Raw genomic sequence first — 24450 nt, 5'->3', positions numbered from 1 at the left:
AATGAGCAGAAGGGCCGAATAAAGCCACATTGGTGTCTTGGTTGCTGACTTCTTTTTTTTTGTTTGCCATGTGAACAGTAATCCGGCAGAAATGTCCCTGATTATGGAAGTATGTAGGGAATGTCTTGTGGGCGTCTTGCAGTTTCTTTTTCCATGCATTACTTGATCCAAATGCTAAATATTATGCAGTGATGTATCCTCTGAAGTTGGCCTAAGGCTTGCCTAAGAAGTTTAATGTTTTCCTTTGATGTCTGCTTGGGACCCATACTGAACATGAATGCGAAATCCTTCAACACAAAAGGCTGTGGCAATGCCAGCACAGAGAATTTAGGAAAAAAAACCAACACTTGTGTGTGCTTGACTTCCTCAGCTGGGTTGGGTTTGGCAGTAGAATACACTTACAAGCACTTTGCTGTCTTTTGAGACAGGAGTTATGTGGTTCTCAAGCAAACCTCGCTCCCAATCATTATGCATCCCTGCACACTGTGCATGCCTGGCAAGCAGGCTGCTGAGCTTGCTGGTACAGTAGTCTCAGTGATCCTGATGGCATATTGAAAGCTTTGCTCTGTGTTACAACTGTGGGATCTTAAAGGATGTGAGACTTTGGTGGTAGCTTTCAAATAAGTCATGTATGAATTTAGCTGCTTCAAAGCCTTCCCCTGCACCTTGTATAGGTGTTGTGTGTGGCTCTGTGGTAAGTGGCAATTGTTGGGCTTTCCTTTTGTCTTTCCCCTCTGGGCACAGAGGAAGGCAGTGTGTGACGTTCCTAGAGCCTGGCTTCTCATGCAGCAGTGCTGCCAGGTCAGCATTTGTTTGTCAGCTCACCTTGAAGACATGAAGTTACCTCCTGGGGGGAGGAAGAGCACGCGGGCAAGCTGAAGAATAACCCTAAAAAGGTGATGTGTGTATTTCAAAACTTTTATCTGATAGAAAAAGGGTTCCAAAGCTAGTCAAGAGGAAAATCCTGCATTTCTAATGTGGGGACAAGCTAAATACTGTGGGGAAAAGTGTGCGTTCCCTTTTTGGGATAAAGTTCTTGCCATTTTTCGTTCCACTGTGTCCTTCTTCCTTTAAAAGTAGGTCTTGTTTCTTCCCAAATATGAACTTCAGCTCCCAGCTCGGCGCTGATGAACTCTTAGGGTCAGGAGGGACTATCATGTCTAGCACAGGCCAGTGGGTTTCATCATGATTGCAGCATGTCGTCCTGAAGAAGCATTTAGTCTTCATTTGAAGACTTCAAGAGAAAATTCACTGCTCTCCTTGGTCATTTATTCCAGTGGTTAATCATCCTTACTATTATAAGTTGGAGACATCAGATTTAGACTTGTCTGGCTTGTGCTTCTAGTCACTGACCATTCCTTTCATTATTAAAAAATAGATACTGCCTACTATTTCTCAGTGTAAAAGCTGCTGGTACGCAGTGACCCGGGTCACTTTTGATCACTGTTTTGATGGGCTGAACAGATGCAACTTTTTCTGTCACAATGAGATATTATTTTTTCCAGTTCTTTATCATTCTTGTGGTTCTTTTCTACATTTCAACATCATTTTATAAATGGAAACAGGGCTGGTCTCATTGTTCCAACCTCAGACTGAACAGCATACAGCAATAATGTCTTCACAGTGTATGCATTTCATAATTGCATTAGTCTTACTGGCTCAGCTCTGCACAGTAAGCTTCTGTTCATTTATTCTGCTGTTAGCTCCTTATCCACCAGGTTTATCCATTTTGCACACATTTCTTGCAGCTGTCCAGAGGCTTTTCCATCCTGCTTTTCTGCTTCTGTTCCCTAATGAATTGTCTTTTAGATATTATTTGGAGCTTTGTTCCCAGCTGCAAATGTTACTAGAATTCAAGCTGTAAGTGATGAGCAGCAAGGCAGTTCTGGAAGAATTCACGAGTGGGTCTTGGTTTTGTTTTGCTTTCTGCTTCCTGTTTGACTGCTATAAACTTTGAAGTAGGTTTCCATGCAGCTTAAAATAAAATGGGCACCTCTTCCCTCCATGTGCTGCCCAGGAGACAGCCCTGGCTGGGCAGAGCTCCTGCAGGCAGGGTGCTGTTAGGGACAGACTGGAGCCTGCTGGCCTCAATTGAAGCTTGGGGACAGGAGTGGGTCTTGGCAGCTTTGGAAAGCTTGTGTTTGAAAGGGAGAGGGAGAATAAACAAACAAAAGTGCCCTTTGCTGGAAGAAGTCAGAATATGAAATCTGAGCGGCGTAATGAGTATTTGTAGTACCTGTTCCATAGTGCAGCTACCTAAATTAGATTTTTGTTCTGTGTAATTGCTTCCTCTGGGGCTTAGCCTGCGAGTCACTGTGCTTCCTCCATTCCAGCTGGTCTTAATGGGAGTGGAAGGCGGTCAGGATCAGGTCTCTGATGGAGCAGGATGTGGCTGCTGAACAGAGAGAGCCCAAGGAAAATCGTGCCTCCTTGTGTAATTGTGTTTATACAGCAATTAATTGCTGTGTGATTTTTAAAGTATTTCATTCTGTTCCAAAAAAGAAAAAAAAAAAAAAAAAGGTAGTAATTCAAAATGGTTTAGAAATCCTTGTCAGGGAGGATAAAAATGGATTTCCTCATCAGTCACTTTCCTTATGGAAATAAGTCTCCTTTCACCTGCTGCTTCCTCTGCCTTAAAATTGATGACCTGAGCATAAATAAAAGAGAGTTCCCATTTATTATCCGGGGAACTGCTGTGGACACACTGGTTTTGCTGAGAAGCAGATCTGTTCTCTGTGTCAGCCCTGGTGCTGTTGTGAGCTCAGTGGCTGCATTAGTGGAATACGGTGTTCTGCTGATCTATGGATAGCTGCTATTATGCTGCTAATTAAATATCTGTTGTATTAGCAGTTTCCATCTTCTATTCCAGTTCTGTCTTGTGTTTATCTCTAAAGCCCATATAATAGCAATAATTAATGTGGAAAGAAAGGGCGCTACCCCTTCCCTGCCACTCCTTTTCCAAATAGTTTCTTTGTTGGATGCTTTGAGCCACCATCACCCTACAGGAAAACAGCCCCACATAAAAATGAGAGGAAAGAAAAACACACTGCTGCTGTAGCACTTGTAGATTCACAGGAACACACACATTTTTTTCATCATTCTGTATCCAGGAAGAAACTGCTGGGCTTTGTTCTCACCCTGTAGATTTTTCCACAGTAAGTAATAAAGCGCTGCTGTCTTCTGCACCAAACTGTAAAGGGTTGCATTGGGTGGATGTTGTTGGTGGCTGAAGTGCTGGGGGTTTTCTTTTGGCATAGGGGAGTTGTACAGGAATGTGGGCAGCAGTCACTCGATGCTCCCATGGGAACATGCATAGCTTCTTCCACATCCATCACCCTCTTCTCAGCTCAGAGAAACCCCTTCTTTGTCTCATGGAGCTGCTCTGGTTTTGTGTGCCTCCCTATATGTGGAAGTAAAGATTGTCTGCTTCGTTCTCTCTGTATTCCCATCATTTTTCATTCCAAAGTCAAGTTTTGAAGTGCACCAGCAGCAACCTGAGGCCACCAGAGATGGCAGGAGAAGCCCCAAAATACTATGAAGTCATATAGACCTAATAAATTTGGTATAATTTTACTTGAATTCTGTCGTTTGTGCCTTTAGCATTCACATTTTGAGATTTCCCTTTGAAGTCTGTGGGCTAGAAACACAAAAATAAAAGCAGAATATAGAATCTCAGGGCTTGCTGGAGGATGGCTGAAATGCATAGGGCTCGTGATGGGACTTTGGGTTGTGTCAGAACTTTTGGGGCAATGAGGGGAGCCCAATGGAGGGAGAATGGGGCAGAGCTGTTTGCATATTTTCTGAATGTTGAGATGCTTTACAGAACTTTGGCTTTAGTTTAGCAGTGTGGTGGTTTGAATAGGTATTGGAAATCTGTACCATAGGGAAAAAGAAAAACAAAAAGAATGCTCACTTGTCTCAAATACTGATTTTTCATTACTGCAAAGCAGAGAAATCTTTCTGCACTGCTGATAATGGGCAGTCTCAGTGGCACGCTGCAGAGCACACGGTTCTCAGCACTTTGGGGAGTCTTGTGAACAATGCTGGTTTTTTTCTTAGCTTTATCTCCTAGAAACCTGAAAAAATGAAAGCATCTCAAAAAAAGAAAATTAAAGAATGCTCGTGGTTGCAGAGAGAACGAAGGGCTTCAGTGAGCGCTGCTGTTGGCAGGGTAGGAGCTGATAACATCTCCTGTCAGCATGAAGAACCATCACAGTGACATCATCCATCTCTGAGCTGCAGCTCCCTTCCCTTCCCACAGCCTGTGTAGCCTGAGATGCAGGCAGTAGCAAGCTGCTGCTTTGAGGGTGAAGCACAGAGCAGTTATTCACTGTGCTGCAGCAGCATAGGCTGCTAGGGAATAAGACCATGCCAAATTAATTGAATTTACTTCAGAGATGAGTTTGGTCCACTAATTCCATATTGACTTAGGGCTTTAATTGGTGTTGAAGCTCAATGAGAAGTCAGGAGTACAGGCTGGAGCAGGGCAGGGGCACGGCTGTGCACCAGGTGGAAGAACATAAGCAGTTCCCTTGACCTGGGTCCGTATCCAGCATCAGCAGAGCAAAATTGAATCTCAGTTAAATCAGATCGTTGGCTGTCCCTTGTGGGGAAAGCTGGGTGCAATGAATGAACCCTGCACAGCCTGGTGGGTGTGAGGGTTGGCTCACTGAGCTCATGCTCCCCCAGAGCTGCAGCACCTCTTCCTTATTCCATTTCCAGTTTCTTTCCACTGCACAGTGACTCATGAGTAATCTCCTGTTAGAGCCATCCTATACCTAGTGCTGTTACTAGGCGTACTGGTTGCTGTAAACACATAGCAAGCTTTTTTTTTTTTTAATCCATTCATTTTTGCCATAATTAATAGGGCTTGAGAGGTGCCATTCAAGCAGAGCTTTCAGTGTGACATTGGTTGTTGGGTAGGACAGCAGCTGAGTAGAGTTGGGGTTTAGTGCCAGAGACAGTGAACTGGAATTGCTGAGTGTAAGAGCTGCAGCTTTCTCGGTGTAATGGGGCTCCCTTGGGTTTCCACACATTCTTTTTGGGCATGGGGAGCCTGTGTCACAGGACACAGCTTTGTAGCAAACTCACTCCAGTCGGATGGCCGTTGCACTTGGGCTGTACTCCCCTTGCAGGCTGTGTTTTTTTGTTAGCTGAAATGTCGTCCTAAGGCATTCAGAGCCTGAACGTGCCTGGAGGTGCAGGCTGGCTGTGGGCTCCAGCCCTGTCTGTGTGCGTGCAGTGAGAACTGTTTGCAGCTCTCCCAGGGGTAGCTTGCAGGGGCAGGTTCTGTTCCTTCTTCCCTCCCTGGGACCCATAGCCTTTTCATTTTTGTTTTATTGGTTTTTGCTAAAGGACTGCCAGCTGGACATAGGTAAGGGGCAGCGCTCTCTTCAGCCTGCAGAGAGCAGGCAGCAGTATGGAGCTGTTTAGTCCTGGCAGCTGCTTCCTGGTTTTCCAGATGATTCTAGACAGCTTTTTTTGTGTTCAGCCTATTGTCAAAGCTGTCTCAAAGACTTGGGATGTTAATCCTATCCTCTGTTCGCTGAGTGGGCTGCATGCATGGTGAATGGAAGCTGTAGGTACTGAGGGACGGGGTGCGTAGGTGTGGGCACATTCAAATCTATGCTGTTCCCTGGCTGTGCTGATTGAACCTGCAAATCCCCTGCTGTCTCCAGTGGTCACCAGGGACAGGAAGGTGTGAGTGCAGAGCTGATGGTGGAGGGGCGCAGCCCTTCTCATGTTGGCCAGGGTTTCCAAGGGCTGTAGCTGTACTGAGGAAGGCTTGGAAGGACTTGAGCATCTTGCCAAGGAACCACAGGCAGTGCAAACAGAGCGGTGCAGTCAGCACTTCCACTTGAGGTCAGAATATAGCAAATGGACTGAACTGAAATGACAGCTCTCAAGGTCGTGGGTATTGAATATGTATGGATTCAGCTCTGGATCCTGCAAGCTCAGTCTGTCTCCGCTGTGGCAAGCAGCATGTGCCTGCCACAAAGAGCTCCCACTTTAGATGCTGCATCCACACTATGCTTGCTTCTGCAGCAGATCCCATCTGCTGTGAAGCCCCAGCTCCTGCCTTGCAGTCTGCTTCTTGCTGGAGCTCTCATTCTGCACTGTGAATCTCTGCCAGCAAATTTAGATTAAGAACTCCCTACACAGAGTGATTTTCCTCTGCCTCTGTACTGTGGTTATTTATCAGTTTGTGTTATTGTCCTATAAGCTGAGAAAGAAAAGGATATTTAAATCCCTGCGTGCACAAAAGAAGTATTTGTTTTTTAAAAATAAGGATTTCACAGATCTTGTTTGGGATCAGCGTGGCTGAGGGGCTATAATGAGGTTCTATAGATTGAATGACAGGTATTTCTTCAACCACAGCAACTGCCAAAGGCATCTTCACATGGAGTTCTTACTGGAACAAGAGGCAGCTCAGTCTGGGAGATGTTCCCACCTGGGTGCTCAGCCCTGCGGTTCTTGGGTGCCTCTTTGCTGACTGGAACAGCAAAGGGTTTGGGATGTGAGCAATCAGGAGGAGTAAGCTGTTGTGTGCTGCACATCACAAAAGCTTGTTTTGTTTTTTAGAGGGCTCATGGAGGACAGAGAGGGAGCACTTTGTTACTGGCATATACACAGATGTGTTTCCAGCCAGACATTCAGTGTTAGCAGTGCAGAGAAAAATATGTGCTTGGGTTTTCAGCAGGAAACAACAACCAAAAATCCTTTCCGTTTCTTTCAGCTGGAAAGTGGTGCCAGGAGCTGTTCCTTTAGAGAATCTGAAGTCTGGATTTATATGCATGTGTGAGATACACTTTTGAATTTATGCCTGGAAAATCTACACAGAGAGAACATACAGCACAGAATGTAGATCTTACTGCTGACCTCACTGTGCAGCAAACACCAAGTGTTGCAGAGTTCTTTTTCTGTGTGTATTTAAAATAGACAACTCACTACAAAGAAAAGGACATCTGATTGGGTAAATCAGGACATCTGGTTTTGTAATGCCCATTATAGCATGTGCCATTTTTTCTGGAGCCCCAGCAGAGAAGGGACTTCTCCAGAAAATGCTGAGGTTGCAACACCCAGGTAAAACCTGTCTGTGTGCCTTTATAAAGATACTGACAGCTTGCTCTTGCGGACAGCAAATGCATTAGTGACTTTGAGGTGGCTGCCAGACCTTCCTCACTTCTTTTTATGTGATTTGCCAAGGCCTTGACGAGCTGGCGGGTGGATATCAGAACAGGCAGCAGCATTGAGAGCTGCGTGGTGGCACACAGAGGTCCTGCTTGGGCAGAAGGTTATTTGTGGGACTTCTTCGTGGTGACCACCTCAGATACACTAAAGCCCTGGCTGAGCTGTAAGGAAAAGCATCTCTGGGGATGCCACTGTCCTGTGGGAGTGCCCAGGGAGCCCCAGGCACAGAGCCAGTGGGTATAGTTTTGTTGTTTATTAAAGACAGGCATTTGCACAGCAGTAATGGAAAATCCTATTTCTGTACCAATAAAAACTTTTCTCCCATGGTTGTTTTTATTGGCAAACTTATTCTCTTTGGTGTTTATGGAAAAGTATTTACTGGAAGAGCTGGATGGCTAGCAGGCTTCATCTGCTTTCATTCTGCTTTGATGACACACATGTTCCTGGGGGACCTTCTGTTTCATCCCATACCCATCCACAGCCCGAGGGCTGCCAGGGCCCTGCTGTTCAGGGCAGCAAGTTGGTGTGTTATGTGGGTCTGGCCTCTGTCTCCTGCCCTGGGAGGGGGCAGTGGGCTTCGTGCTGTTCCCATTTCCCACCCAGGTGCTGAGCCAATGCTGCCTGCACCTCAGAGTTACCAGGCCAGCCCTGCTTGGTGTGCGGGTATCAGTCAGCTGATAGCAACAATAAGGGGCTTGAGGGCTGCAGAAAGATTAAAAGAAGCTCCTCTAACAAATGCAATTACACAAACATACTTGAGCCATGTGTCCTATTTAATTCCTTCCCAAGAAAAGAGGCATTCCTCAAGGCACTGCTTTTGTCTGAGTGAAAGAGATATCCTCGTGCCCCAGGCATCCATTCCTTCTGCATCTTCAGTGCCTCTCCTGTGCCCTAGGAGGTAATAACATGGGGCTCCAGACTCAGCTGAAGAGCAGCTTCTCCTCAAGGACTCTTCTTTCCTGGCACTGGCTTGTTCCTTGTCAGGGTGGTTTTAAATTGCTCCTTCAGTGAATTTTGATCTCTCACGCTGGTCAAGGCAGGAGCTGTGAGTGCTGGTGGTGTGGATGGGGCTAACTGCTCCTAAAGCGGCTCTCACTTTGCTTCTCCATGAGGCCACCTGTGGTCATGCAGAGAATCACTCGGGTTGGAAAAGAGCTCCGTCTGTAGAAGCTGAGGTTTAGGAAAACCATTTCATAGCCCAAGGTTCCTGGTCAAAGAGTTAAATAATCCTGAAAAGCTTCTCTTCAGCTCTCCCAGCTCCTCAGCCCTTGATGCGTGCGTTCCCTGAGGTACCTCCTCAGGTAAGTTGTGTTCAGACAGCACCTGTGCTCTTGCTCATAAGCACCAAATGTTTAATTCAGCACGTGCTTGTCAGAGTGCATTCACATTGCAGGTAGCATTTGCTGTGTGTGAGCTGCTGCTGCCTGCAGGGCTCTGGGCAGCGTGATGGGACAGCAGAGCAGCCTGCTGGCTCCCAACCACGTGGCAGCTCTGCAGGACTCCCTGGTTTTGCAGCAAGGCCCTGGGAGATGTGGGGCACAGGGGACGTGCCCAGATAGCACGAGAGCAGACATGTGCTCAGCGTCTTGCACAGAGCTTCTACGCTTGGTTCAGTTTGGCACGTGCCCATGAGCAAGAGAACAGCTGAACTCTTGGAAATAGGCTCTCACGGCACGTAGATGCTGGAGATAGCAGGTGATAAAGCAGGTGAGGCTGCCAGCAAGATGTTGTGTGGGCAGAGGAGCCCGAGGCAGCTGCAGCCTTTCAGGACAGGGCCTCTCTTTATCCACACTTGTTGCCTGACGCTGTGCCTCTTCCACCTGGAGGCACCACTCAGGCCCTGGTAATGGGCAGTACTGACCATCTGTGGTCATTAATTAAGGTGTTGGGAGTAGTTCCTGGTTTAGCCTTATTTCTGCCAACCAACCCAGGCTGAATTTTGTTTTCTTGCCTTTCAGTCCTTTCAAGGAAGCCAAGGACGAGCATACCTCTTCAATTCAGTGTGAGTAGAACTTCATGCATGTCACATTTGCATGTTTTTATGATGCATTTAAGAAAACTCTCCTAACTAGTACAGAAAAGTTTTCTTGTAAGAAAACCTCTGCCCAAGACTTATGAGCCTGCTGAAAAACAGTTGGAGGAAGGCAGGAAATAGCACTGATTCATGTTTGATTTTACGTTCAAGTTTCAGATAAGCAGCTAGGAAAAGGTGTTCTTTTTCATCATCAGTTTGAGAAATCAGAGCTGAGAGGTGACTCATCTCTTCCCAGAGAGGGAAGTCGGACAGAGAGTCAGGGCTTTGTAAATACAGAGAATACGAAATAACCAAGTGCAGACTTCTTTTTAGAGCTGGCATAGAAGTTAACTGTAAGTTACCCAATAACTGAAAGTAGTTTTGGTCAGACTACTGCTGGGATGTCTGTCAGAACTGCTTATTTCAGTTGCATTTCCCAAATTCCCACTTGGGAAAGTAGAAGTACCATTCTGGCAATTTGGAAACAACAATCTTTCTCAAGTGCATCATGAGTGCAATGTTCTAGAATGTTATTAATCTTCTGCTCAAAACTTGTTAGAATGTTGAGTTAAATAAAGATTCTATTTTACCTTTTCATTCTGTTCTGGAACTGCATGAGACTTCTTTCAGGAACAGCCACGGTACTCAGTATTCTGAATTTCCTGCTTGTGCTTTCAAGCACTGCAGTTCTCAGCTTCGCAGCAGTGTCTTGCTGTGGGAAGATGCACTAACAGGGAGCTTCTCTCCATTTTCTCTAGAGTTAATGTGGGTTGTGGCCCTGCAGAGGAGCGGGTGTTATTAACAGGATTACATGCGGTTGCAGACATTTACTGTGAAAACTGCAAAACCACACTGGGCTGGAAATATGTGAGTATCAGCATCATTTGTTTTTCCTGTGGATGTTTTTGCTGCAGCTCTTGCTGAAGGTTTGTGTGGTAGAACATGGTCTGGTGGAAGGAACATCGACTCAGGAACCAGAAATGTGCATTTTGGTCTGTAGCCACGTTGTTTTTCCTTTCTGCGTTTCCATTTTCCCTCCTGTCCTTTGTTTATTCTCTCCTTTCAGATCATGAGCTCTTTGTGGCCGATGTTTCATCTTTCTAAGGATTTCTGGTGTGGGTTTGGTTTTGGTTGGGACCCCCAACCAAACCTCAGCGGCACTTGATGTAAAATTCACTCAGCCTTTGTGGTTCATGTCTGTTTTTCCAGACCATCTCAGAATAACAGAGGGATCCACATATTGCTAAACCTGTGTCCTTCCCACTAGAAATGCTATTGAACATGAGTTGATCTGTTTGCTGTCTCTCGCGCTCCATAAATTCAATTACCTTCAAATAAAGGCTAATGCTACGTTCTAATTTCTGCTCCAGGAGGCACGCGGTATTCTTATTTGTCAGAACATTTTGACCACTCTAAACAAAGCATCTATTGCATCTGCGGCCTCTGGACAGAAATATTCTTTAAAGTCAGTCAAAAGGCTATAAAAAGCAAAGCATCAAAAATTGGTGGGGTGGGAATCTGTGCAGAAGCACAGCGTGGATCTCACAAATGGAGAAGGACGCTAAGTGCAGAAATTGAGTTTATTGTAAAACACAATCCAGAATTCCATAAACGCAGCAGTAGGCTCAGGTCTCTCCAGCAACAGAATTACGTCCTCTCAAATGCATGACACAGGTGTGCGTGCAAACAGTGAGCCTGAGCTGGAGCTGAACTGCCTTTGAGAATGCAGCCAGAATGCATAAGTGGAGTCTGTCCTGCTTAGAGATCCTATGCTTCATTCATCCTACCTCTGTGTAGAATGGGTGCTTCCCCTCAGCTCCATTTCCAAGTGAAGCTGACCACAGCCCAGCTCACTCCCAGTGGCAATGCCTTTGCAGCAAATTTCCCCAGAGTAGCTCTGGATTCCTAATGTTAATAAACCCTCAGAATGCTCCAGAGAGGGTCAGATTTCATCAGTGATCATTTCTAAGGCATAGTTCAAGGAGCAGTTGCCATTAGCCTGCCTAAAGCTGCATGCTCACAAGGTGCTGGTTGTGCCTTTTCGGCCTATGAAGACGACTAGAGTCAGGTTTAAGATCATTCCAAATGTAATTTTTGCAGAACGCCCTCAGGAGCTCCTGCAGTTTGACTGTCCTACCCAGCAGACACATCTCCTTGCCAGGCTGGGACCCAGACCAGCATTCCAGGTTCTGTCAGTGTGACCATACCTTCAGATATACTGATTGCATTCTTTCTTCTCCTTTTAGGAACACGCTTTTGAAAGCAGCCAGAAGTATAAAGAAGGCAAATACATCATTGAACTAGCTCACATGATCAAGGATAATGGCTGGGATTGAACGGAGGGAGCCCAGCCCTACCAGTGTGTAAGAGAATGCCATCCAACCGAACATTATATCCAAGAGTGAGAGAGTGACTGAACGCTTGGTTCCATGCATTTAGAGGCTCTGCAATCTGGGAGCATCTTCACACCCTTCTCCATCTTTATTGGTGACTGGCCTCTAAATTTCTGTCTCTCTGTCTCTTTGCTTTGTATCTGTTTGTGAGTTGACCCTGGCTGCTTCTCTCTCTGTTCTGGCGTTGGCTAAGAGAATGCACCGAATGCCCGACAGCCATTCCATGTTGACGAATGCTTACGTACGAACTGAAGTTGGCTCTGTGGTGGCATTTTATCAGCAGGTCTCGGTGCAGGAGGAAGACCTGAGTTTTGGGCAGGAGAATGTGATAGGGGGTGGGGAGTGGGCCCAGAGGGAGGTCATTGGGAGTAAAACTGCACTTCTCCTTTAAGTCCTGGTTAACCAAGACTTGAAACTGTCTGCTTGTCTAAATGGACAGAAAAATACCTCACGGCTGCATTCTCTCCGAAGCATAAAACTGCTGCTCCACTGGTGGAGCTTCAGTCTAAGCTGGCTGAGCACAAGACGTAACCAGTTTTTCCTGCAAGTCGCAGATCTGTGTTTTGTTTGCTGTTTATGGACTTGTTGTCTAGGGGAGGTAGGGGAAACCTGAAGGCTGGAGAGATTCCCTGCCTCTCCTTTTTCTCTCTGTTTCAGGGGAGGTAGGCCAAACGTCCCAACAGAGCACAGCTGTGAGAGCATCCTCACAGCTGGAGAAACCAAATCCTGACACTTGAGCCCTTCAGAGAGAAGGAGAAAACCACTTAAGGCACAAGGAGGCTGGAGCTGGAGCTTAGAAGATACAGCAGGAAAAAAAAAACGAAGGCAGGTGCTAAGTAAGAAAGAGGAAATTATGTCGGAGAGGATGGGGACAAACTCAGTAACGTAGGGTACCCTTTGACTTCCTGTACTCCTCTAGGTGTCCTTAGGGTTTTTTTTAACCAAGCCTTCACGAGTACAAGTAGGAAAGTGCTGTTAGAATATCTTTCAGTCCCACGCCCCAGCCATCAGCTCTGCTTTTGGAGCCTTTCAGAGAAATGTTGTGAGAGGGGGGATAAGGGGGAGCAGAGGAAGCTGGCAGTTTAGCAGTATTGCACAGGTGGATATTTCAGGCCATGAGGTATCCCCCAAACCTTCCCCCCTTTTCCCACTCCCTGAAGCCTCCTGGAGGCACAGGGGAGACAAGAAGGAAAAAGGAAACTAAAGTATCTTCCCTCTACCCCAAAATTGTGCTCTGGAGTCTAAGTGGGAGAGGTGGATGTGGTTATTGTAACTGCAAAGGATAAGTCCTTCGCTGTGAAGTTTTTCAGACCGATGAGTGTGGACCTTCCCGAGGCGATGGGTGGGAAGGAGCACCGTGTGCGAGCAGGGAGCTGCGTTAGGCGTAGAAGAAGATGTGAAGTTTGCTCTGCAGCAGTCCAGCCACTGTCTGGTGCACGGCTCAAAGACTGTTGAACCGAATTAGTGTTATCTCTCTGAGTGAATTTTCTTGTTGTTTGTGGAATTCTTTCAAGTAGGTTAATCCACTGGGGGGAAATCTTTCTTAATCCAGAAAGAAAGAGTATTGTGCAGGGGTTTGTAGCTCCTTATGAAACCGAAGCTTTGGAGCTGTAATCTCTTGTTGCTTGTCCCCACCCCGAGATCCCGTGAGCTGGGGACCAGAGTGGAGGGGCTGGCAACGAAATCATTTGCTGTTCATGAAGGAGAAGTGAGCAGAGATGCTGCTCATGGGTTGGGGTGGGCTTTACGTGTTGGACCGAAGCCCCAGCCTGCTGGCCTGTCGAAGCAAAAGCTGCTTTTCTCTTGAACCACTATTTTGTGACAGCGCATTGTTACACCTGGCAGGGGAAGGTGAGCTGTAGGCTGCTGGAATGGGTGGAATTGGCTCATTTTGTGGCTAGCCTGTTCGGAGATAGCTTCTGCCTTTGCCCTTTCTGTTGTGGTTGTGTAGCGGTTGCTTCAGCTTTCATTTCTGATTGTCTCTGCTTCCATCATCCACATTGCCTTAAGCGGTAAAAACCCAGAAAAAATCACGAGCTCTGCAGTACCCCCCAGCTTGTTGGCACTGGCACTGGCCTGGTCCCCTTGTCCTGTCCTTTGGTTGTTGATCTGTGACAATTGATTGGGTTTTGCCTAGTGGGAAGTAATATGCATTCTTCAAAGAGCTCCTGGTCTCCCGCATACACAGCCCTTGAAGGGATCTGTTTGTACCTGGGAAGAGAAGTAAGGGATAACCCCAAATTGTTAAGATGAGGTTGAGAAAATTACCATGCGTGAGTTCATGGTTTTAAGTGGGTATCACCTATAGATAAGATACCAGATACAAATGCTTTTATCCTTATATTTGGGACAGGAAAGGATGATGTTCGTCAGTCAGGCTGTTTTTAACCGTTCCCTGGGGTTACGCTTTTAATGGCAACCAGTCCGAGCCTGAAAATGGCAAGATCTTAATCTGGTTTTAATTGGCTTTGTCTCGTCAGCATCCACAGATTTACGTTGCCCAGAATGCGGCCACATGTCCCGATAGGAAAACATGAGTGTGTGCCCATGGGAGCCCACACTGTGCACAGTCACCACAGGCTGCCCTGTGGCGTGGAAAGCAGCGTGCTCAGCTTAACCAAAGACTGCACCCTGTGCTGGGGCCATGGGTGGCCCACAGAAATGCCCCCTGGGGAAGCATGGGCTGTAATGTGGGGCAGCCTCAGCCCTGTGAGCTGTGCTTCCATCACCTCACGCTGCCCCAAAGCTCAGCCTTCGCCGAGTTCCAAATTGGTTGTGCTCGGGTGGATTATCTGCTGTGAGATCCCTCTCCCTGTAATAAATACCCAGATGGTAATATATACAAAGCAGGAAGAAAAAAAAATAATAATAATCATGTTATCTTGTGAAGTATACTTTTGTAAATAATATTTAATTTAAAAATAATAATAATAATATATTTGGTGCCGTTTTCTCGGAGCTCCTCCCTGCGAGCACTTTTCTCATTGTTTATAAATGATCCCCTTCCCTTCTGCATTGGTTGGGAAATACTTTGAGAGGGAAACAAACACATTGCATGGATGTTGTCCTGCTGGGCAGCCCATGCTGGGGATGTGGGGGTTTGGGGGATTTGAGGGCTGGGGGGGATGTGGGGGCTGCCCATGCAGTGCTGGGCAGGATGCATATGGCTCCGGGTGCAGGAGCACAGATCAGCTGTGAGCTCAGCATCACCACTTGGAGGTTCGTAAGGAGCTGTTTTTAAACTGAAGGAAGTCTTTGGACACAGATCCCGAGTTTCTTTTTGTTTTGTTTTACTTCGTTTTTAAACCAGGCTGCTACATAATGAACTAGAGTGCAAGTTTACCTCTCAGGCAGCAGAGTTCGTTTCTTTGTTTTCCCTTCTGTCCCTGTGCCCCCCCCCCCCGCTCCCCTCTTTCTGTTTTTATCTCGTTGGGTCTCTGTTTGATCCCAAAGTGGACCAACAGCCTGCACAGCTGGGCTGCATTGCTGAGCAAGGAGCTGTTTCCAGCACTGAACTGCTGCTGCACGCTTCCTGATCCTCTGATGCTGGCACACATCATTTAAAGACAGACAGGGAAAAAAAAACAACCAGAAAACCTACAGGTGAAACTTGTTTTTCTCGTGGTGAGGATTTTCTCTGTGTGCATTTTCCTGCCTGGTGTGTGAGTGTACAGACAGCACTGTGCTGGGTGGGAGGTGTGCTCTGCTCTGCTCTGCTCGGTGGGAAGGAGCTCCCAGCAGGGCCAGGCCTTGGGGGCCGAGCACTCAGAAACAATGATGTTACACATAGAGGCTGAAGAATCCTGTTTAAAAGAGGGGGAAAAAAAGAAATCATAGTGAATTCGAAAAAGAAATGGACGTATTTAATGCAAGCAGAATGGCACTGTGTGTGGTACAATCACAAAGAAGCTGTTCTTGTAGCTATGAACTGTATTTATCCTTTGTTTTGTTCTTGTAAGGAAATGGGAATGCTTTCCCCGCTGACAAAACTAAAGGACAGTGTTTCCAATACCAGCCTGTCTATTGATGCTCTCGTGTTTACAAATTGTGTATACTTTTATTTCTTTGATCTTATTTTAATTTTATTTTTTGTCGTATTCTTTCAGGTCATTTGCTTCAGTAATAAATGCGATTGTTTGTTTTCAAGTAATTGGTTTCCACCTTTTCATGTATTTGTACATTGTATATAGTTCTTCAGTATTAGAGGGAGCCGTATTGTTTGTCATATTTACAATATGTGTCGGTGCTCATTTGAGAAAATAAAATTTTCAAGTACTAAAGCTGTTGTTCTGGGTTGCTGCGTCCATCTCCTCCTGTACTGTGTGCAAATTCTTAAAGGCTGATGGCAGCAGAAGTTGGCTGTGGAGCACGTGGTGCATTTAACTCAGAAATAGTCCATCCACGCTCCTTGCTGCACCATCAGTGCTCCAAAACCCCTTCAGCACATGAAGGCTGTGCTCACAGAGCAGTATCCCACCACCTGGGGAGCAGCTCGTGCTTCAGCAGGAGGAGTGCAGGCTGAGGGTGTGCTGTGGAGCAGTCCCTATGGATGGCAGGGCAGCCGCTCCATCCTGCACATGCTGTAACACCTTTCTGAGTTGTCTCTTGCAGGTGCCGGTGCTCCCAGTGTCCATCTGATCCCTGGGACCTGATCCACTGCTCTGAAACCCCAGCGAAGCCCCGGTCAGGTTGGGAGCAGCACTTTATTTCGGGTGTTTCCGATGCACTGCTGCAGGCTCTGTCCCCGTGCCCTGACCCTGTGGCTGCAGCTCTCTGGGATTCTGGAGCTGGCCAGGTAAGCTGGGGGACCTGGTGGGGCCAATGCCCCAAGCACAGCACCACCTACAAGCAGATGTGGTCATGAGGATGCCTGTGTTTCCAAGATATGAAGCCAGACCTCTGGGTTCTTCATGACAGCCTGGAAGTGGCCACAGGCGTGGTTTTTGCACCCCGGTCAAGACAAGCACTTCCTTCATTAACAGAGAGCTCACCACAGCCCATTGCCCAGTGGGGGCACGCATGGCAGGACAGACCAAGGCTGAAATCCTGGGGCTGCTGTGACCTTTCTGTGCAGCCGGAGGACGGCTATAACGGGAAACGCGGCTCAGCGCGGGCAGCCCCCGTCACAGCCACAATGATTTCTGGAGAAGACAATCATGGAGCTATAAATACTGCAGTGCTGTGGCCTTTCATCCCAGGGCAAGAGCAATCGGACACCCGGGGCAGCTGGAGCCGGGCTGCTGGGTGACCAGGACGTCCCTGTCCCCATTCCTGCAGGGACGCGGGTGATGCTGTGTGTTGCTTCCCTGCCTTCCCTTCTCTCTGTGTCCTTGATGCTCTGTGTCCCTTCATGACATCCAGGCTGCGTGTCCTTTCTCCCAAGCCCTACATGGGAAATATGTCACCTTTCAGCCACCACAGGAGGATTCCCTTTGCCTCCCTGGATTTTTACAGGCGTAGGTTTGGAGCAGTGCTCTGCTGGTGGCACCAGGAGACTTGGCTGCACTCAGTGCACATCAGAAATGGCTTCAAGCTTTGCTCCCTCTGAAACATCGCATGAAATCCCCATTCTGCACAGAACCCCACTGCTCCTGGCTCTGCCCTGGGCAGGAACTGCTCCTCACTTTGTTCTCCATGCATGGAAACTTTGGTGTGGGTGCAGTGAAAGGTTGGAAAAAAAAAAAAGTTCTTCCCCAGGGGCTCATCCTCACCTCATGGAAACATAAAGAATTTCTGTGCAACGTTTTGGACGCTTTACAGAAATAACAGAGAAGTATAGGAGCGTGCTTTTATTTAGCTCTGCTTCCTTGTCAGGCTCTGGTGGTGTTTTTTTCCACTTGGATGAGGGTTTTCTCAGAATGGTGTTGTTTTTGCAGAGGTTCCAGGGCAGGGGCTGAGTCTGGGTGCCCCAAGGGCTGCAGTGTGGGGGTCCTGGCTGTGCCCACATCCTGCAGGGTTGGACATGGGGTGTTCCGTGCATGCATTCCCTGTGGCTGTAACACAAACCTTGCGAGCTCATCATAAATCACTGCAAGTCTTTCTCTACCAGGCAGGGTGTGAAGGTGAAGCCAACCTCATGCACCAATGCCCAGTGGGGATGAGCACCCATACCCACAGTGCTGCTTCTGCAGGCACTGGGGTCATTAGCAGGGCAGTGACAGCATCATTCATTCAGTGCCACCTCTTTAGTCACAGCCCCCTCACACCCAGCATTCCCACGTGTGACCACTCGCACGTCCCATCCCATGCTGCTTGGTGCCCTAAAGCCAGAAGCTGCCAGCACACACGGGCACAGCTTAACCTCCTCCTAACTGCAGCATCCCCAGCCATATTGTGCCCAGCTTGTGCTGGGCTGCTGTTCTCCCTGTGCCCATCCCTGCCCTGCTGCTGCCCTCCCCAAGCACCCCATGGCCCCGCATTGCAATACGAAAAATCCAGGGACCAGGCAAGGTTCAAACCTGGGGAAACAAACATTGCTGGCGAGGCTGATGGAGGGGAGCGTTTGGTTTGGATTAGTAAGAAAAGCTATTTTGAATTCAAGTCTGGAAGCGTTGGAGCTAATCCCAGGTGAAAGCTGATTAAGAGCTGGATGGTGGGAGCACATCCTGCTGCTGTCTGTGGCTGTGCTGGAGGAGCTGGGGCTGTGGGGTCAATGAATGGGCAGCACACAGCCAGCACAGCCCTGTGGTTCTAGTGGGGTCCTGGCGCTGGCACTGAGCACAGTGAGCACATCTGCCCTGTGTGCATCCAAACAAAATATTCAGGCTTTGGCCACTGCTTTCAGGGTCCTGTAAATGAGTTCTGTGGGGCTTGTGCCCTGCACTGGCAGCACTGCCAAGCAATGTTATCTGCAGGCCTGCCTGCTTTCAACCTTTTAAATCTTTTTCTCCATCTCACCCTGGCGAAGCATCCACAGAAGCGCGGTGTAACAGCAGCCCTTTGGCCGAGCCCTGCGGCTTCCCCAGGCAGCACAGTTTGTGCATCGCAGCTGGAAAGCCACAGCACTTCCTATGGGTATCAGTGCTGCATTCTTTCCTGCACGGCTCTGCACTGCCAGCACTGCTTCTCCAGCTGCATAAACACCAGGCAGCGCTTTGGCACACGGCGTTTGGGGTAAACATGACCTCGTTTCCCTTCCAGAAAAATATTTACTTGCCTCTCTGGGCACTCTCAAATTGAAAACATTCAGAGCAGGCTTGGATGGAATGGCTTAGAATGGGTTTTTCAGCTTTTCTACCCCAAACATCACTGCAGGGGCAAACAGGGCTTCCTACAGCCCCGGTCTGGGGGTTCTCAGCACAAAGCACTGCTGAGCTCAGGCTGCGCAAACAGCCCATGTGCCATCAAAGCCCCGGGCGAGCTCTGCATGCAAATCCTACATGCATATATTTGCATACATCCGAATGCAGTTGGTGAAGTGGCAGTGCTGCCTCTATTCAATGGTGCCCAACCACCTCTTATAGCCACACAAAGGGCACTGCACTGCCGTTCCCCTCATATCTACCCTGCAGAGAATCAGCCTTCCCTCTTTGCTGGAAAGCAGCATTCTGCAGTTGCTGTGCAGCGCTTTGGGAAACACCCAGGGCAAATTCAGCCTCACTCACATTCAGCTGTGCTCCGTACTGCGAAGCCTATGCTCAGGATATACACATTCTTGGACTCTTTGGAAGCCTACAGCCTGAGCAGCTCTCTCTGATCCCTCATTTTCTTTTCCAGGGCATTGGAGCAGAGCTGCTCAGGCTGTGCCCAAAGCACAGTGCTGGGGACGTGCGGGCTGAGCCGTGCCCATGCACGTCACTATTTCTGTCCGGATTAAAGGGAAATTAAAATTAATCCTCAGAGTTCGGGGAGATCTCTGAGGCTTAGCATTTTTTTTGGTCCCGATCACTCATTATTTTTAGCAGCCACTTTTTATTTTTAGCAGCTCATAAAGCACTGCCAGTCCTCGTGCTCCCCAGCCCTGAGCAATCAGCTCCTTCTCTTCCACTGCACAATAGCACAGTGCTCTTCCTGGGTTCCTTCTGCAGTGTTGGATCCTTCCTTCCCTTACCTGGAATGGAAAACCCTTTCTGTGATCCCCTGTCCGTGTGCTGCTGCATCCCTGCAAAGCCAGGGTCTATTTGGAGGTAGCTGCAGCTGCTGTGCTGCCAAGCACAGGCCCCGCTCCGGGCAGCAGTGGGATTGATTTCTTGATTACAGTCTAACACGTGGTGATATAATTAAGGAAATCTTCCTGCTTTGGAAAGTCATTAGGAGGCAGTTAATTGGGATGGGGCTGGAGGAGATGCGTGACATCTCCAAAGAACTGCAGCCCTGTGAGTCCCAACCAGGCCAGACATTTGTTGGGTTTGGTTTCACATTTTGCATCTTTCCTCCCTTTTTTGTTTTGCCCATTATTACATACTCCAAGGTAGCCTGCGTGTCCCTACACAGCATGTCCTCCTGCAGCCTCAGTGCTGCTCATGTTTTTAGGCTCCTGCTCACTCCCAGTGCTTTTCTCTGGATGCTTTCCAGCCAATGCGTGGTGCTCCATCCTGTGGTTCACCCCTGGGTGCTGGCTGTAGGATGCTCCTGGTGCTGATCATGGGATGCTCCTGGTGCTGGCTACGGGATGCTCCTGGTGCTGATCATGGGATGCTGGCTATGGGATGCTCCTGGTGCTGATCATGGGACGCTCCTTGTGCTGGCTATGGGGTGCTCCTTCCTGCCTTGGCAAAGGTAGAATTCAACTCACAGCCCAACAGCTCCCCATGGTTTGTTCTCTTTGGTTTTATTCGCAAAATGTTAATTGCACAGTAAATGGCAGCTCTGCCAAGTAGATGGGATGAGAGGATCGACTCACGGTTGGATGAGGGAAACATATTTTGAGGCGGAAAGAATTAATTAGGGAAAAATCCGTATCTCTGTGTGAGTTATTAACACAGGGAGCAGACGTGTCTGATGGGCTTTTCGTGAGAGAACTGTTACAGAGAGATGAAATTTCACTCTCCCAGATGCGAGGTGAACCAGGCTGTATTTTCACTGTGCTTTTCCAGGAGCAGTGGGGGTCGGAATGGGAAGTGATGGCAGCTGGGGCCATCACCCTACATCATCTACAGACCCATTCCAGAACTCCCTTAGCTCCTACGTACGTATGTGTGAAGCAGAGTGCACAGCATCAGCCATCATTGGGTACATCTGTTTCAGACACAGCCGCCGTTCTGCTGCCGAAGCCATTAAACCTCTGGCGTAGCTATAAAGGCACAGTGAGTCATTTTTTCAGCATCTCAGGAAATCCTCCACTTTGGATGAGATCAGAAGAAGCCATTAGCGAGGAGGGATGAGGATTCATCTCCAAACAAAGGCAGATACGGAGTAATTGCAGCTCTATAAACACAGCATCGCTTAAAGAATTCAACGGTGCACTCAGCATCTGGGGAAGCATCCAAACTTTGTGTTCCATCTAAAGAGAGATGGATGAAATCCACTGGGAGCCTCACAGCTCAGCACCAATCTGCACCATACGTTTTAGTTTGCCCATTGTAGAAATAGGGAACAGGTGGGGGGGCTGCAGGCCTGGCTCAGGCTGCACGCTGCCCATCGGTGCTGTTTGAGTCAAATCAGGTTTTAAGTTCAATTCATTTCTGCTTGTATGGCATAAATTATCCCCAGAGCTGGAATCGTTAAAGCACCACATCTGCTTTGTGAGGCTCAGACCATGACTGCTGGTTCTGCAAACGATGTGAAGTCAGCAGCAACTGGGAGCGTTTGTAGTCAAGGCCAGAAAGGCCCTTAGCATGCATTGACAGATCAAAGTTCCCCCTATTTGTAGAGCATGATAGCCCAGGGTTGTGCAATATCCCCTTCTCTGTGCAGTGTGTGGAAGTGCAGCATTTGCTGTACCCGTGGCCATTAATGGGAAGCACAGCACAGCTCCTGGCAGGGCTGCGTGCTCTGCCTGCTCATCCACTGCCTTCCCTTCGGAAGCATCACTTCAGCTGAACAAATCACTAAATTTAGCAGTGAGATCACGGGCTCAGGTTGCATTCTGCAGAAGGTCAGGCTGGAGTATCTCATGGTGCTGCCTGCCTTCCATGGGGAAATGCTATTTGGAATACAGCTGCCCAGCACCTTTCTGTGCTGGTGTGCAGCTGAGCTTCAGCTCACAGCTGAAATACACCTGGCTGCTTTTGCTGTGGGGGCACAGAGTGGGAACATCCCATGCAGAAGCACTTTGGTGTCACTGAGCCTCGCTGCTGGAGCAGCTGCTTGGGGGCAGTGCCTGGGGACAGTGCACTGCTGGGGGACAAAGCTGCACAGGGCAAAGGCTGGGGCTGGATGTGAGATTAGTGGAGAGAAAAGACCATTAAAATTCATGAAGGACTGCAATTTAAGGTTCATGTATAACAGGGTCACGATGACACAGGCACAGGGGTTTGGGTTTGTTTCTGTTTGTCCATTAGCAGGACATGTGTGGCTCTGCCCTGGTCACCAACAGCTGATGTTACCAAGGAGATAAACATGGGGACAAGCAGAAACTGCAAAATGCAACCTCTGCTCCATATGGTCATAGATGAAATACAAGGGCTGCTTTCTTGTAGTTCTTTTTCAGAGGACAATTCCAGGTCAGTGCTGGTGCTCATTTGAACAACCCAGGTGTTCTGCACACGCTCAGGCTCCATTCCCCTCTTTCGGTGCCCCTTCATTAAACCCATTGGTGCACATCTCAGGGCAGCAGCACTGCAGGATCGTTTCCAACATTCCACCCTCACCTGTCCACTGTGTGTGAGGATGGACAGACAGACAGACAGTGCCCCATATGGGAATGCAGACAGCTGAGCCTGGATCCCACCGCCCACAGCCTTTCCATGCAGCCACTCTGAAACAGCTGCAGCTCCAGCACTGTGCTTAGATATAAAAAGGGTGATGCCTTCTTTCTGCACTGCTCATCCTCTGTTTTAAGAATAACACTTTTCTGATAAGGAATCAGAGCTGGTGCCACAGAAATCCAGCTGACAGAGCTGCTGGTTGGCAGGCAGGAGCTTTGGGCTGCACTGCTGGTTGGCACTGAAATTAAAGCTCTGGGATCTTTCTTCTAGAAAGAGGCCCCACTTTGAGATTCCAGGCACAAAGCAATTATCTGCCTTCACTCACTCAGTGTAATTAATAGCTGTACTTTCCTTCACATGCATCAAGGGACACCACGTTCATCGTGGCACGCTCTGTCCAGGACAAGAACTCAGGCCTTTCCTCTGGGAAGAGTAATGAACGAGTTGTGGGATTAGAGTATTTCCTATATCCCACTATAACTCATCAGAAGAGAAGAGATATCCTCTGCTCAGGAAGGAAAAAAGATCCTCGGGAGTAACTGAGCACAGGAAGCTGGCAGAGCTACAGCCCTTTATCACCTCTGTGTGTAATTTGCAACCCTGCACAAAGCTCAACCTTAGGACAAAAGCAATTCCAGTCTTTTTTTCTAGCCTGAAAGTCAGTGAGTTTCCCCATGTAGCACAGTGGCAGGCAGAGCAGCCGTGTGGGTAGAGATGCATTTTTACAGTTCTCAGAGCAGGGCATTGTGCTGGGATTACTGGGTTCCTCTCCCAGTTCTGCCTTTGATTTGTGGGTGTGTTCAGCCCCCTTAATTTGTTTCTGTTTTCCCCATCTGTGAAACTGAGATAACATCACAAGGGAACCGTAGAGTGTGATTCATTAATGCTTATTAGACAGAGGGAAATCCTTAAATGAATGGCAATGTATTGCAGGAAGACAAAATTCAGGACTGCTGGGAGGCTGGTTAGACCCAAACCTGCTATAGATTAGGAGGATGAAAAAGAAAACTGAAAAACCTTTTGTACCCCAATGTGTGTCAGCACAGTCTGCATCTTCTTCAGCACTCAGGGCTGCAGATCGGTTACGGCAACCTCACTGCTGGGCTGGTGTCACTTCAGGTCACTGCTATGTGACTGCCACAGTCCAGAACAGCAGATTTCTCCCAGCAGAACACCTTCATGTTGTCCAAAGCTGGGATCTGCACAGCAATGATTATTCCTGCAGTGTGTGGACAGCTTGTGGAGCTTTAGGGGAGGGATTTGTCTTTCTATTTTGTCTATTTCTTTTGCACAAATTGTTTCAAAATAGCATAACCCCGGATATCTTCTGTATCTGCAGTGCTGTGCTGGAGCAGTTACTGCAATTCCTCCTCCCCAGCTGTGTTGGTAAGGACAGGAAAGCAGCCACCAGTTAGCATGCCAGGCGCTGCACAGACTGAACAAACAGAGGCTTTAGCAACACGTGCCTTCAGCAGAAACAAATATTTACAGGCTTTAGGACCCGGCTGTAGCGGTGATGCGGCCGAGGTGAGGATTTCCCTGCATTTGTGCCTCCCTCCCGCAGCACCAGCGCCGCAAGCTGGGGCTGCTGGGAGCGGGTTTGCGTGCTCGGTGCATTGCGCGTACACGGCGTGCCACCTTCAGGCCGCGCGTGTGAGCTCGGTGCTGGGCAGCAGGCCCGGGAGGCACAGCCGTGCTGCAGTGAGCTCTGCTGGATTGCTGCGGGCTTCTCGGTCTGCGTGCCGACCGCACCGCGCGTCAGCGGCATTACGAGCCCTGAAAGGGAAGTGCTGTGGGTGCGTTGATGTCACGTCCCAGCTCAGGAGAGCTCTGCCCACGCTGGTCACCGCGCCTCAGCTCTAGAAGGGGGAACGTGGCAATTTGAGGAGGAAATCAAAGCCTCCTGCTCGATAACCCGGGGCGTGCCGCAATGCGGGACCGCCCTGAAGAGGGGTCACGTGGATAAACCACGGGGCGTGGCTCTGTGCGGAGGGGCGTGGCTTGCGCAGGCGCGTGTCAACGGCGCCGCTTCCGCGTGGCGTGA

General features: G+C 48.4%; 1 protein-coding gene across 1 annotated transcript in view; it reads left to right on the top strand.

Annotated features, from left to right (window-relative positions):
* Positions 1 to 15878, top strand: part of YPEL2 (yippee like 2) — a 30278-nt gene extending 14400 nt beyond the window's left edge. Inside the window, exons 3-5 of the mRNA XM_052688603.1 lie at positions 9150 to 9193; positions 9964 to 10072; positions 11452 to 15878. Of these exons, the coding sequence (XP_052544563.1) occupies positions 9150 to 9193; positions 9964 to 10072; positions 11452 to 11541 (243 nt within the window). The 3' untranslated portion in view covers positions 11542 to 15878. The remainder of the gene's footprint in view (positions 1 to 9149; positions 9194 to 9963; positions 10073 to 11451) is intronic.
* Positions 15879 to 24450: the final 8572 nt, after the last annotated feature.

The sequence above is a fragment of the Tympanuchus pallidicinctus genome, unplaced genomic scaffold, assembly GCF_026119805.1.
Source record: "Tympanuchus pallidicinctus isolate F22 unplaced genomic scaffold, pur_lepc_1.0 scaffold24, whole genome shotgun sequence".
NCBI classification, from domain to species: domain Eukaryota; kingdom Metazoa; phylum Chordata; class Aves; order Galliformes; family Phasianidae; genus Tympanuchus; species Tympanuchus pallidicinctus.
Note: the sequence above shows the minus strand (reverse complement) of the source record. Positions and strands in the feature narration are given on the sequence as shown.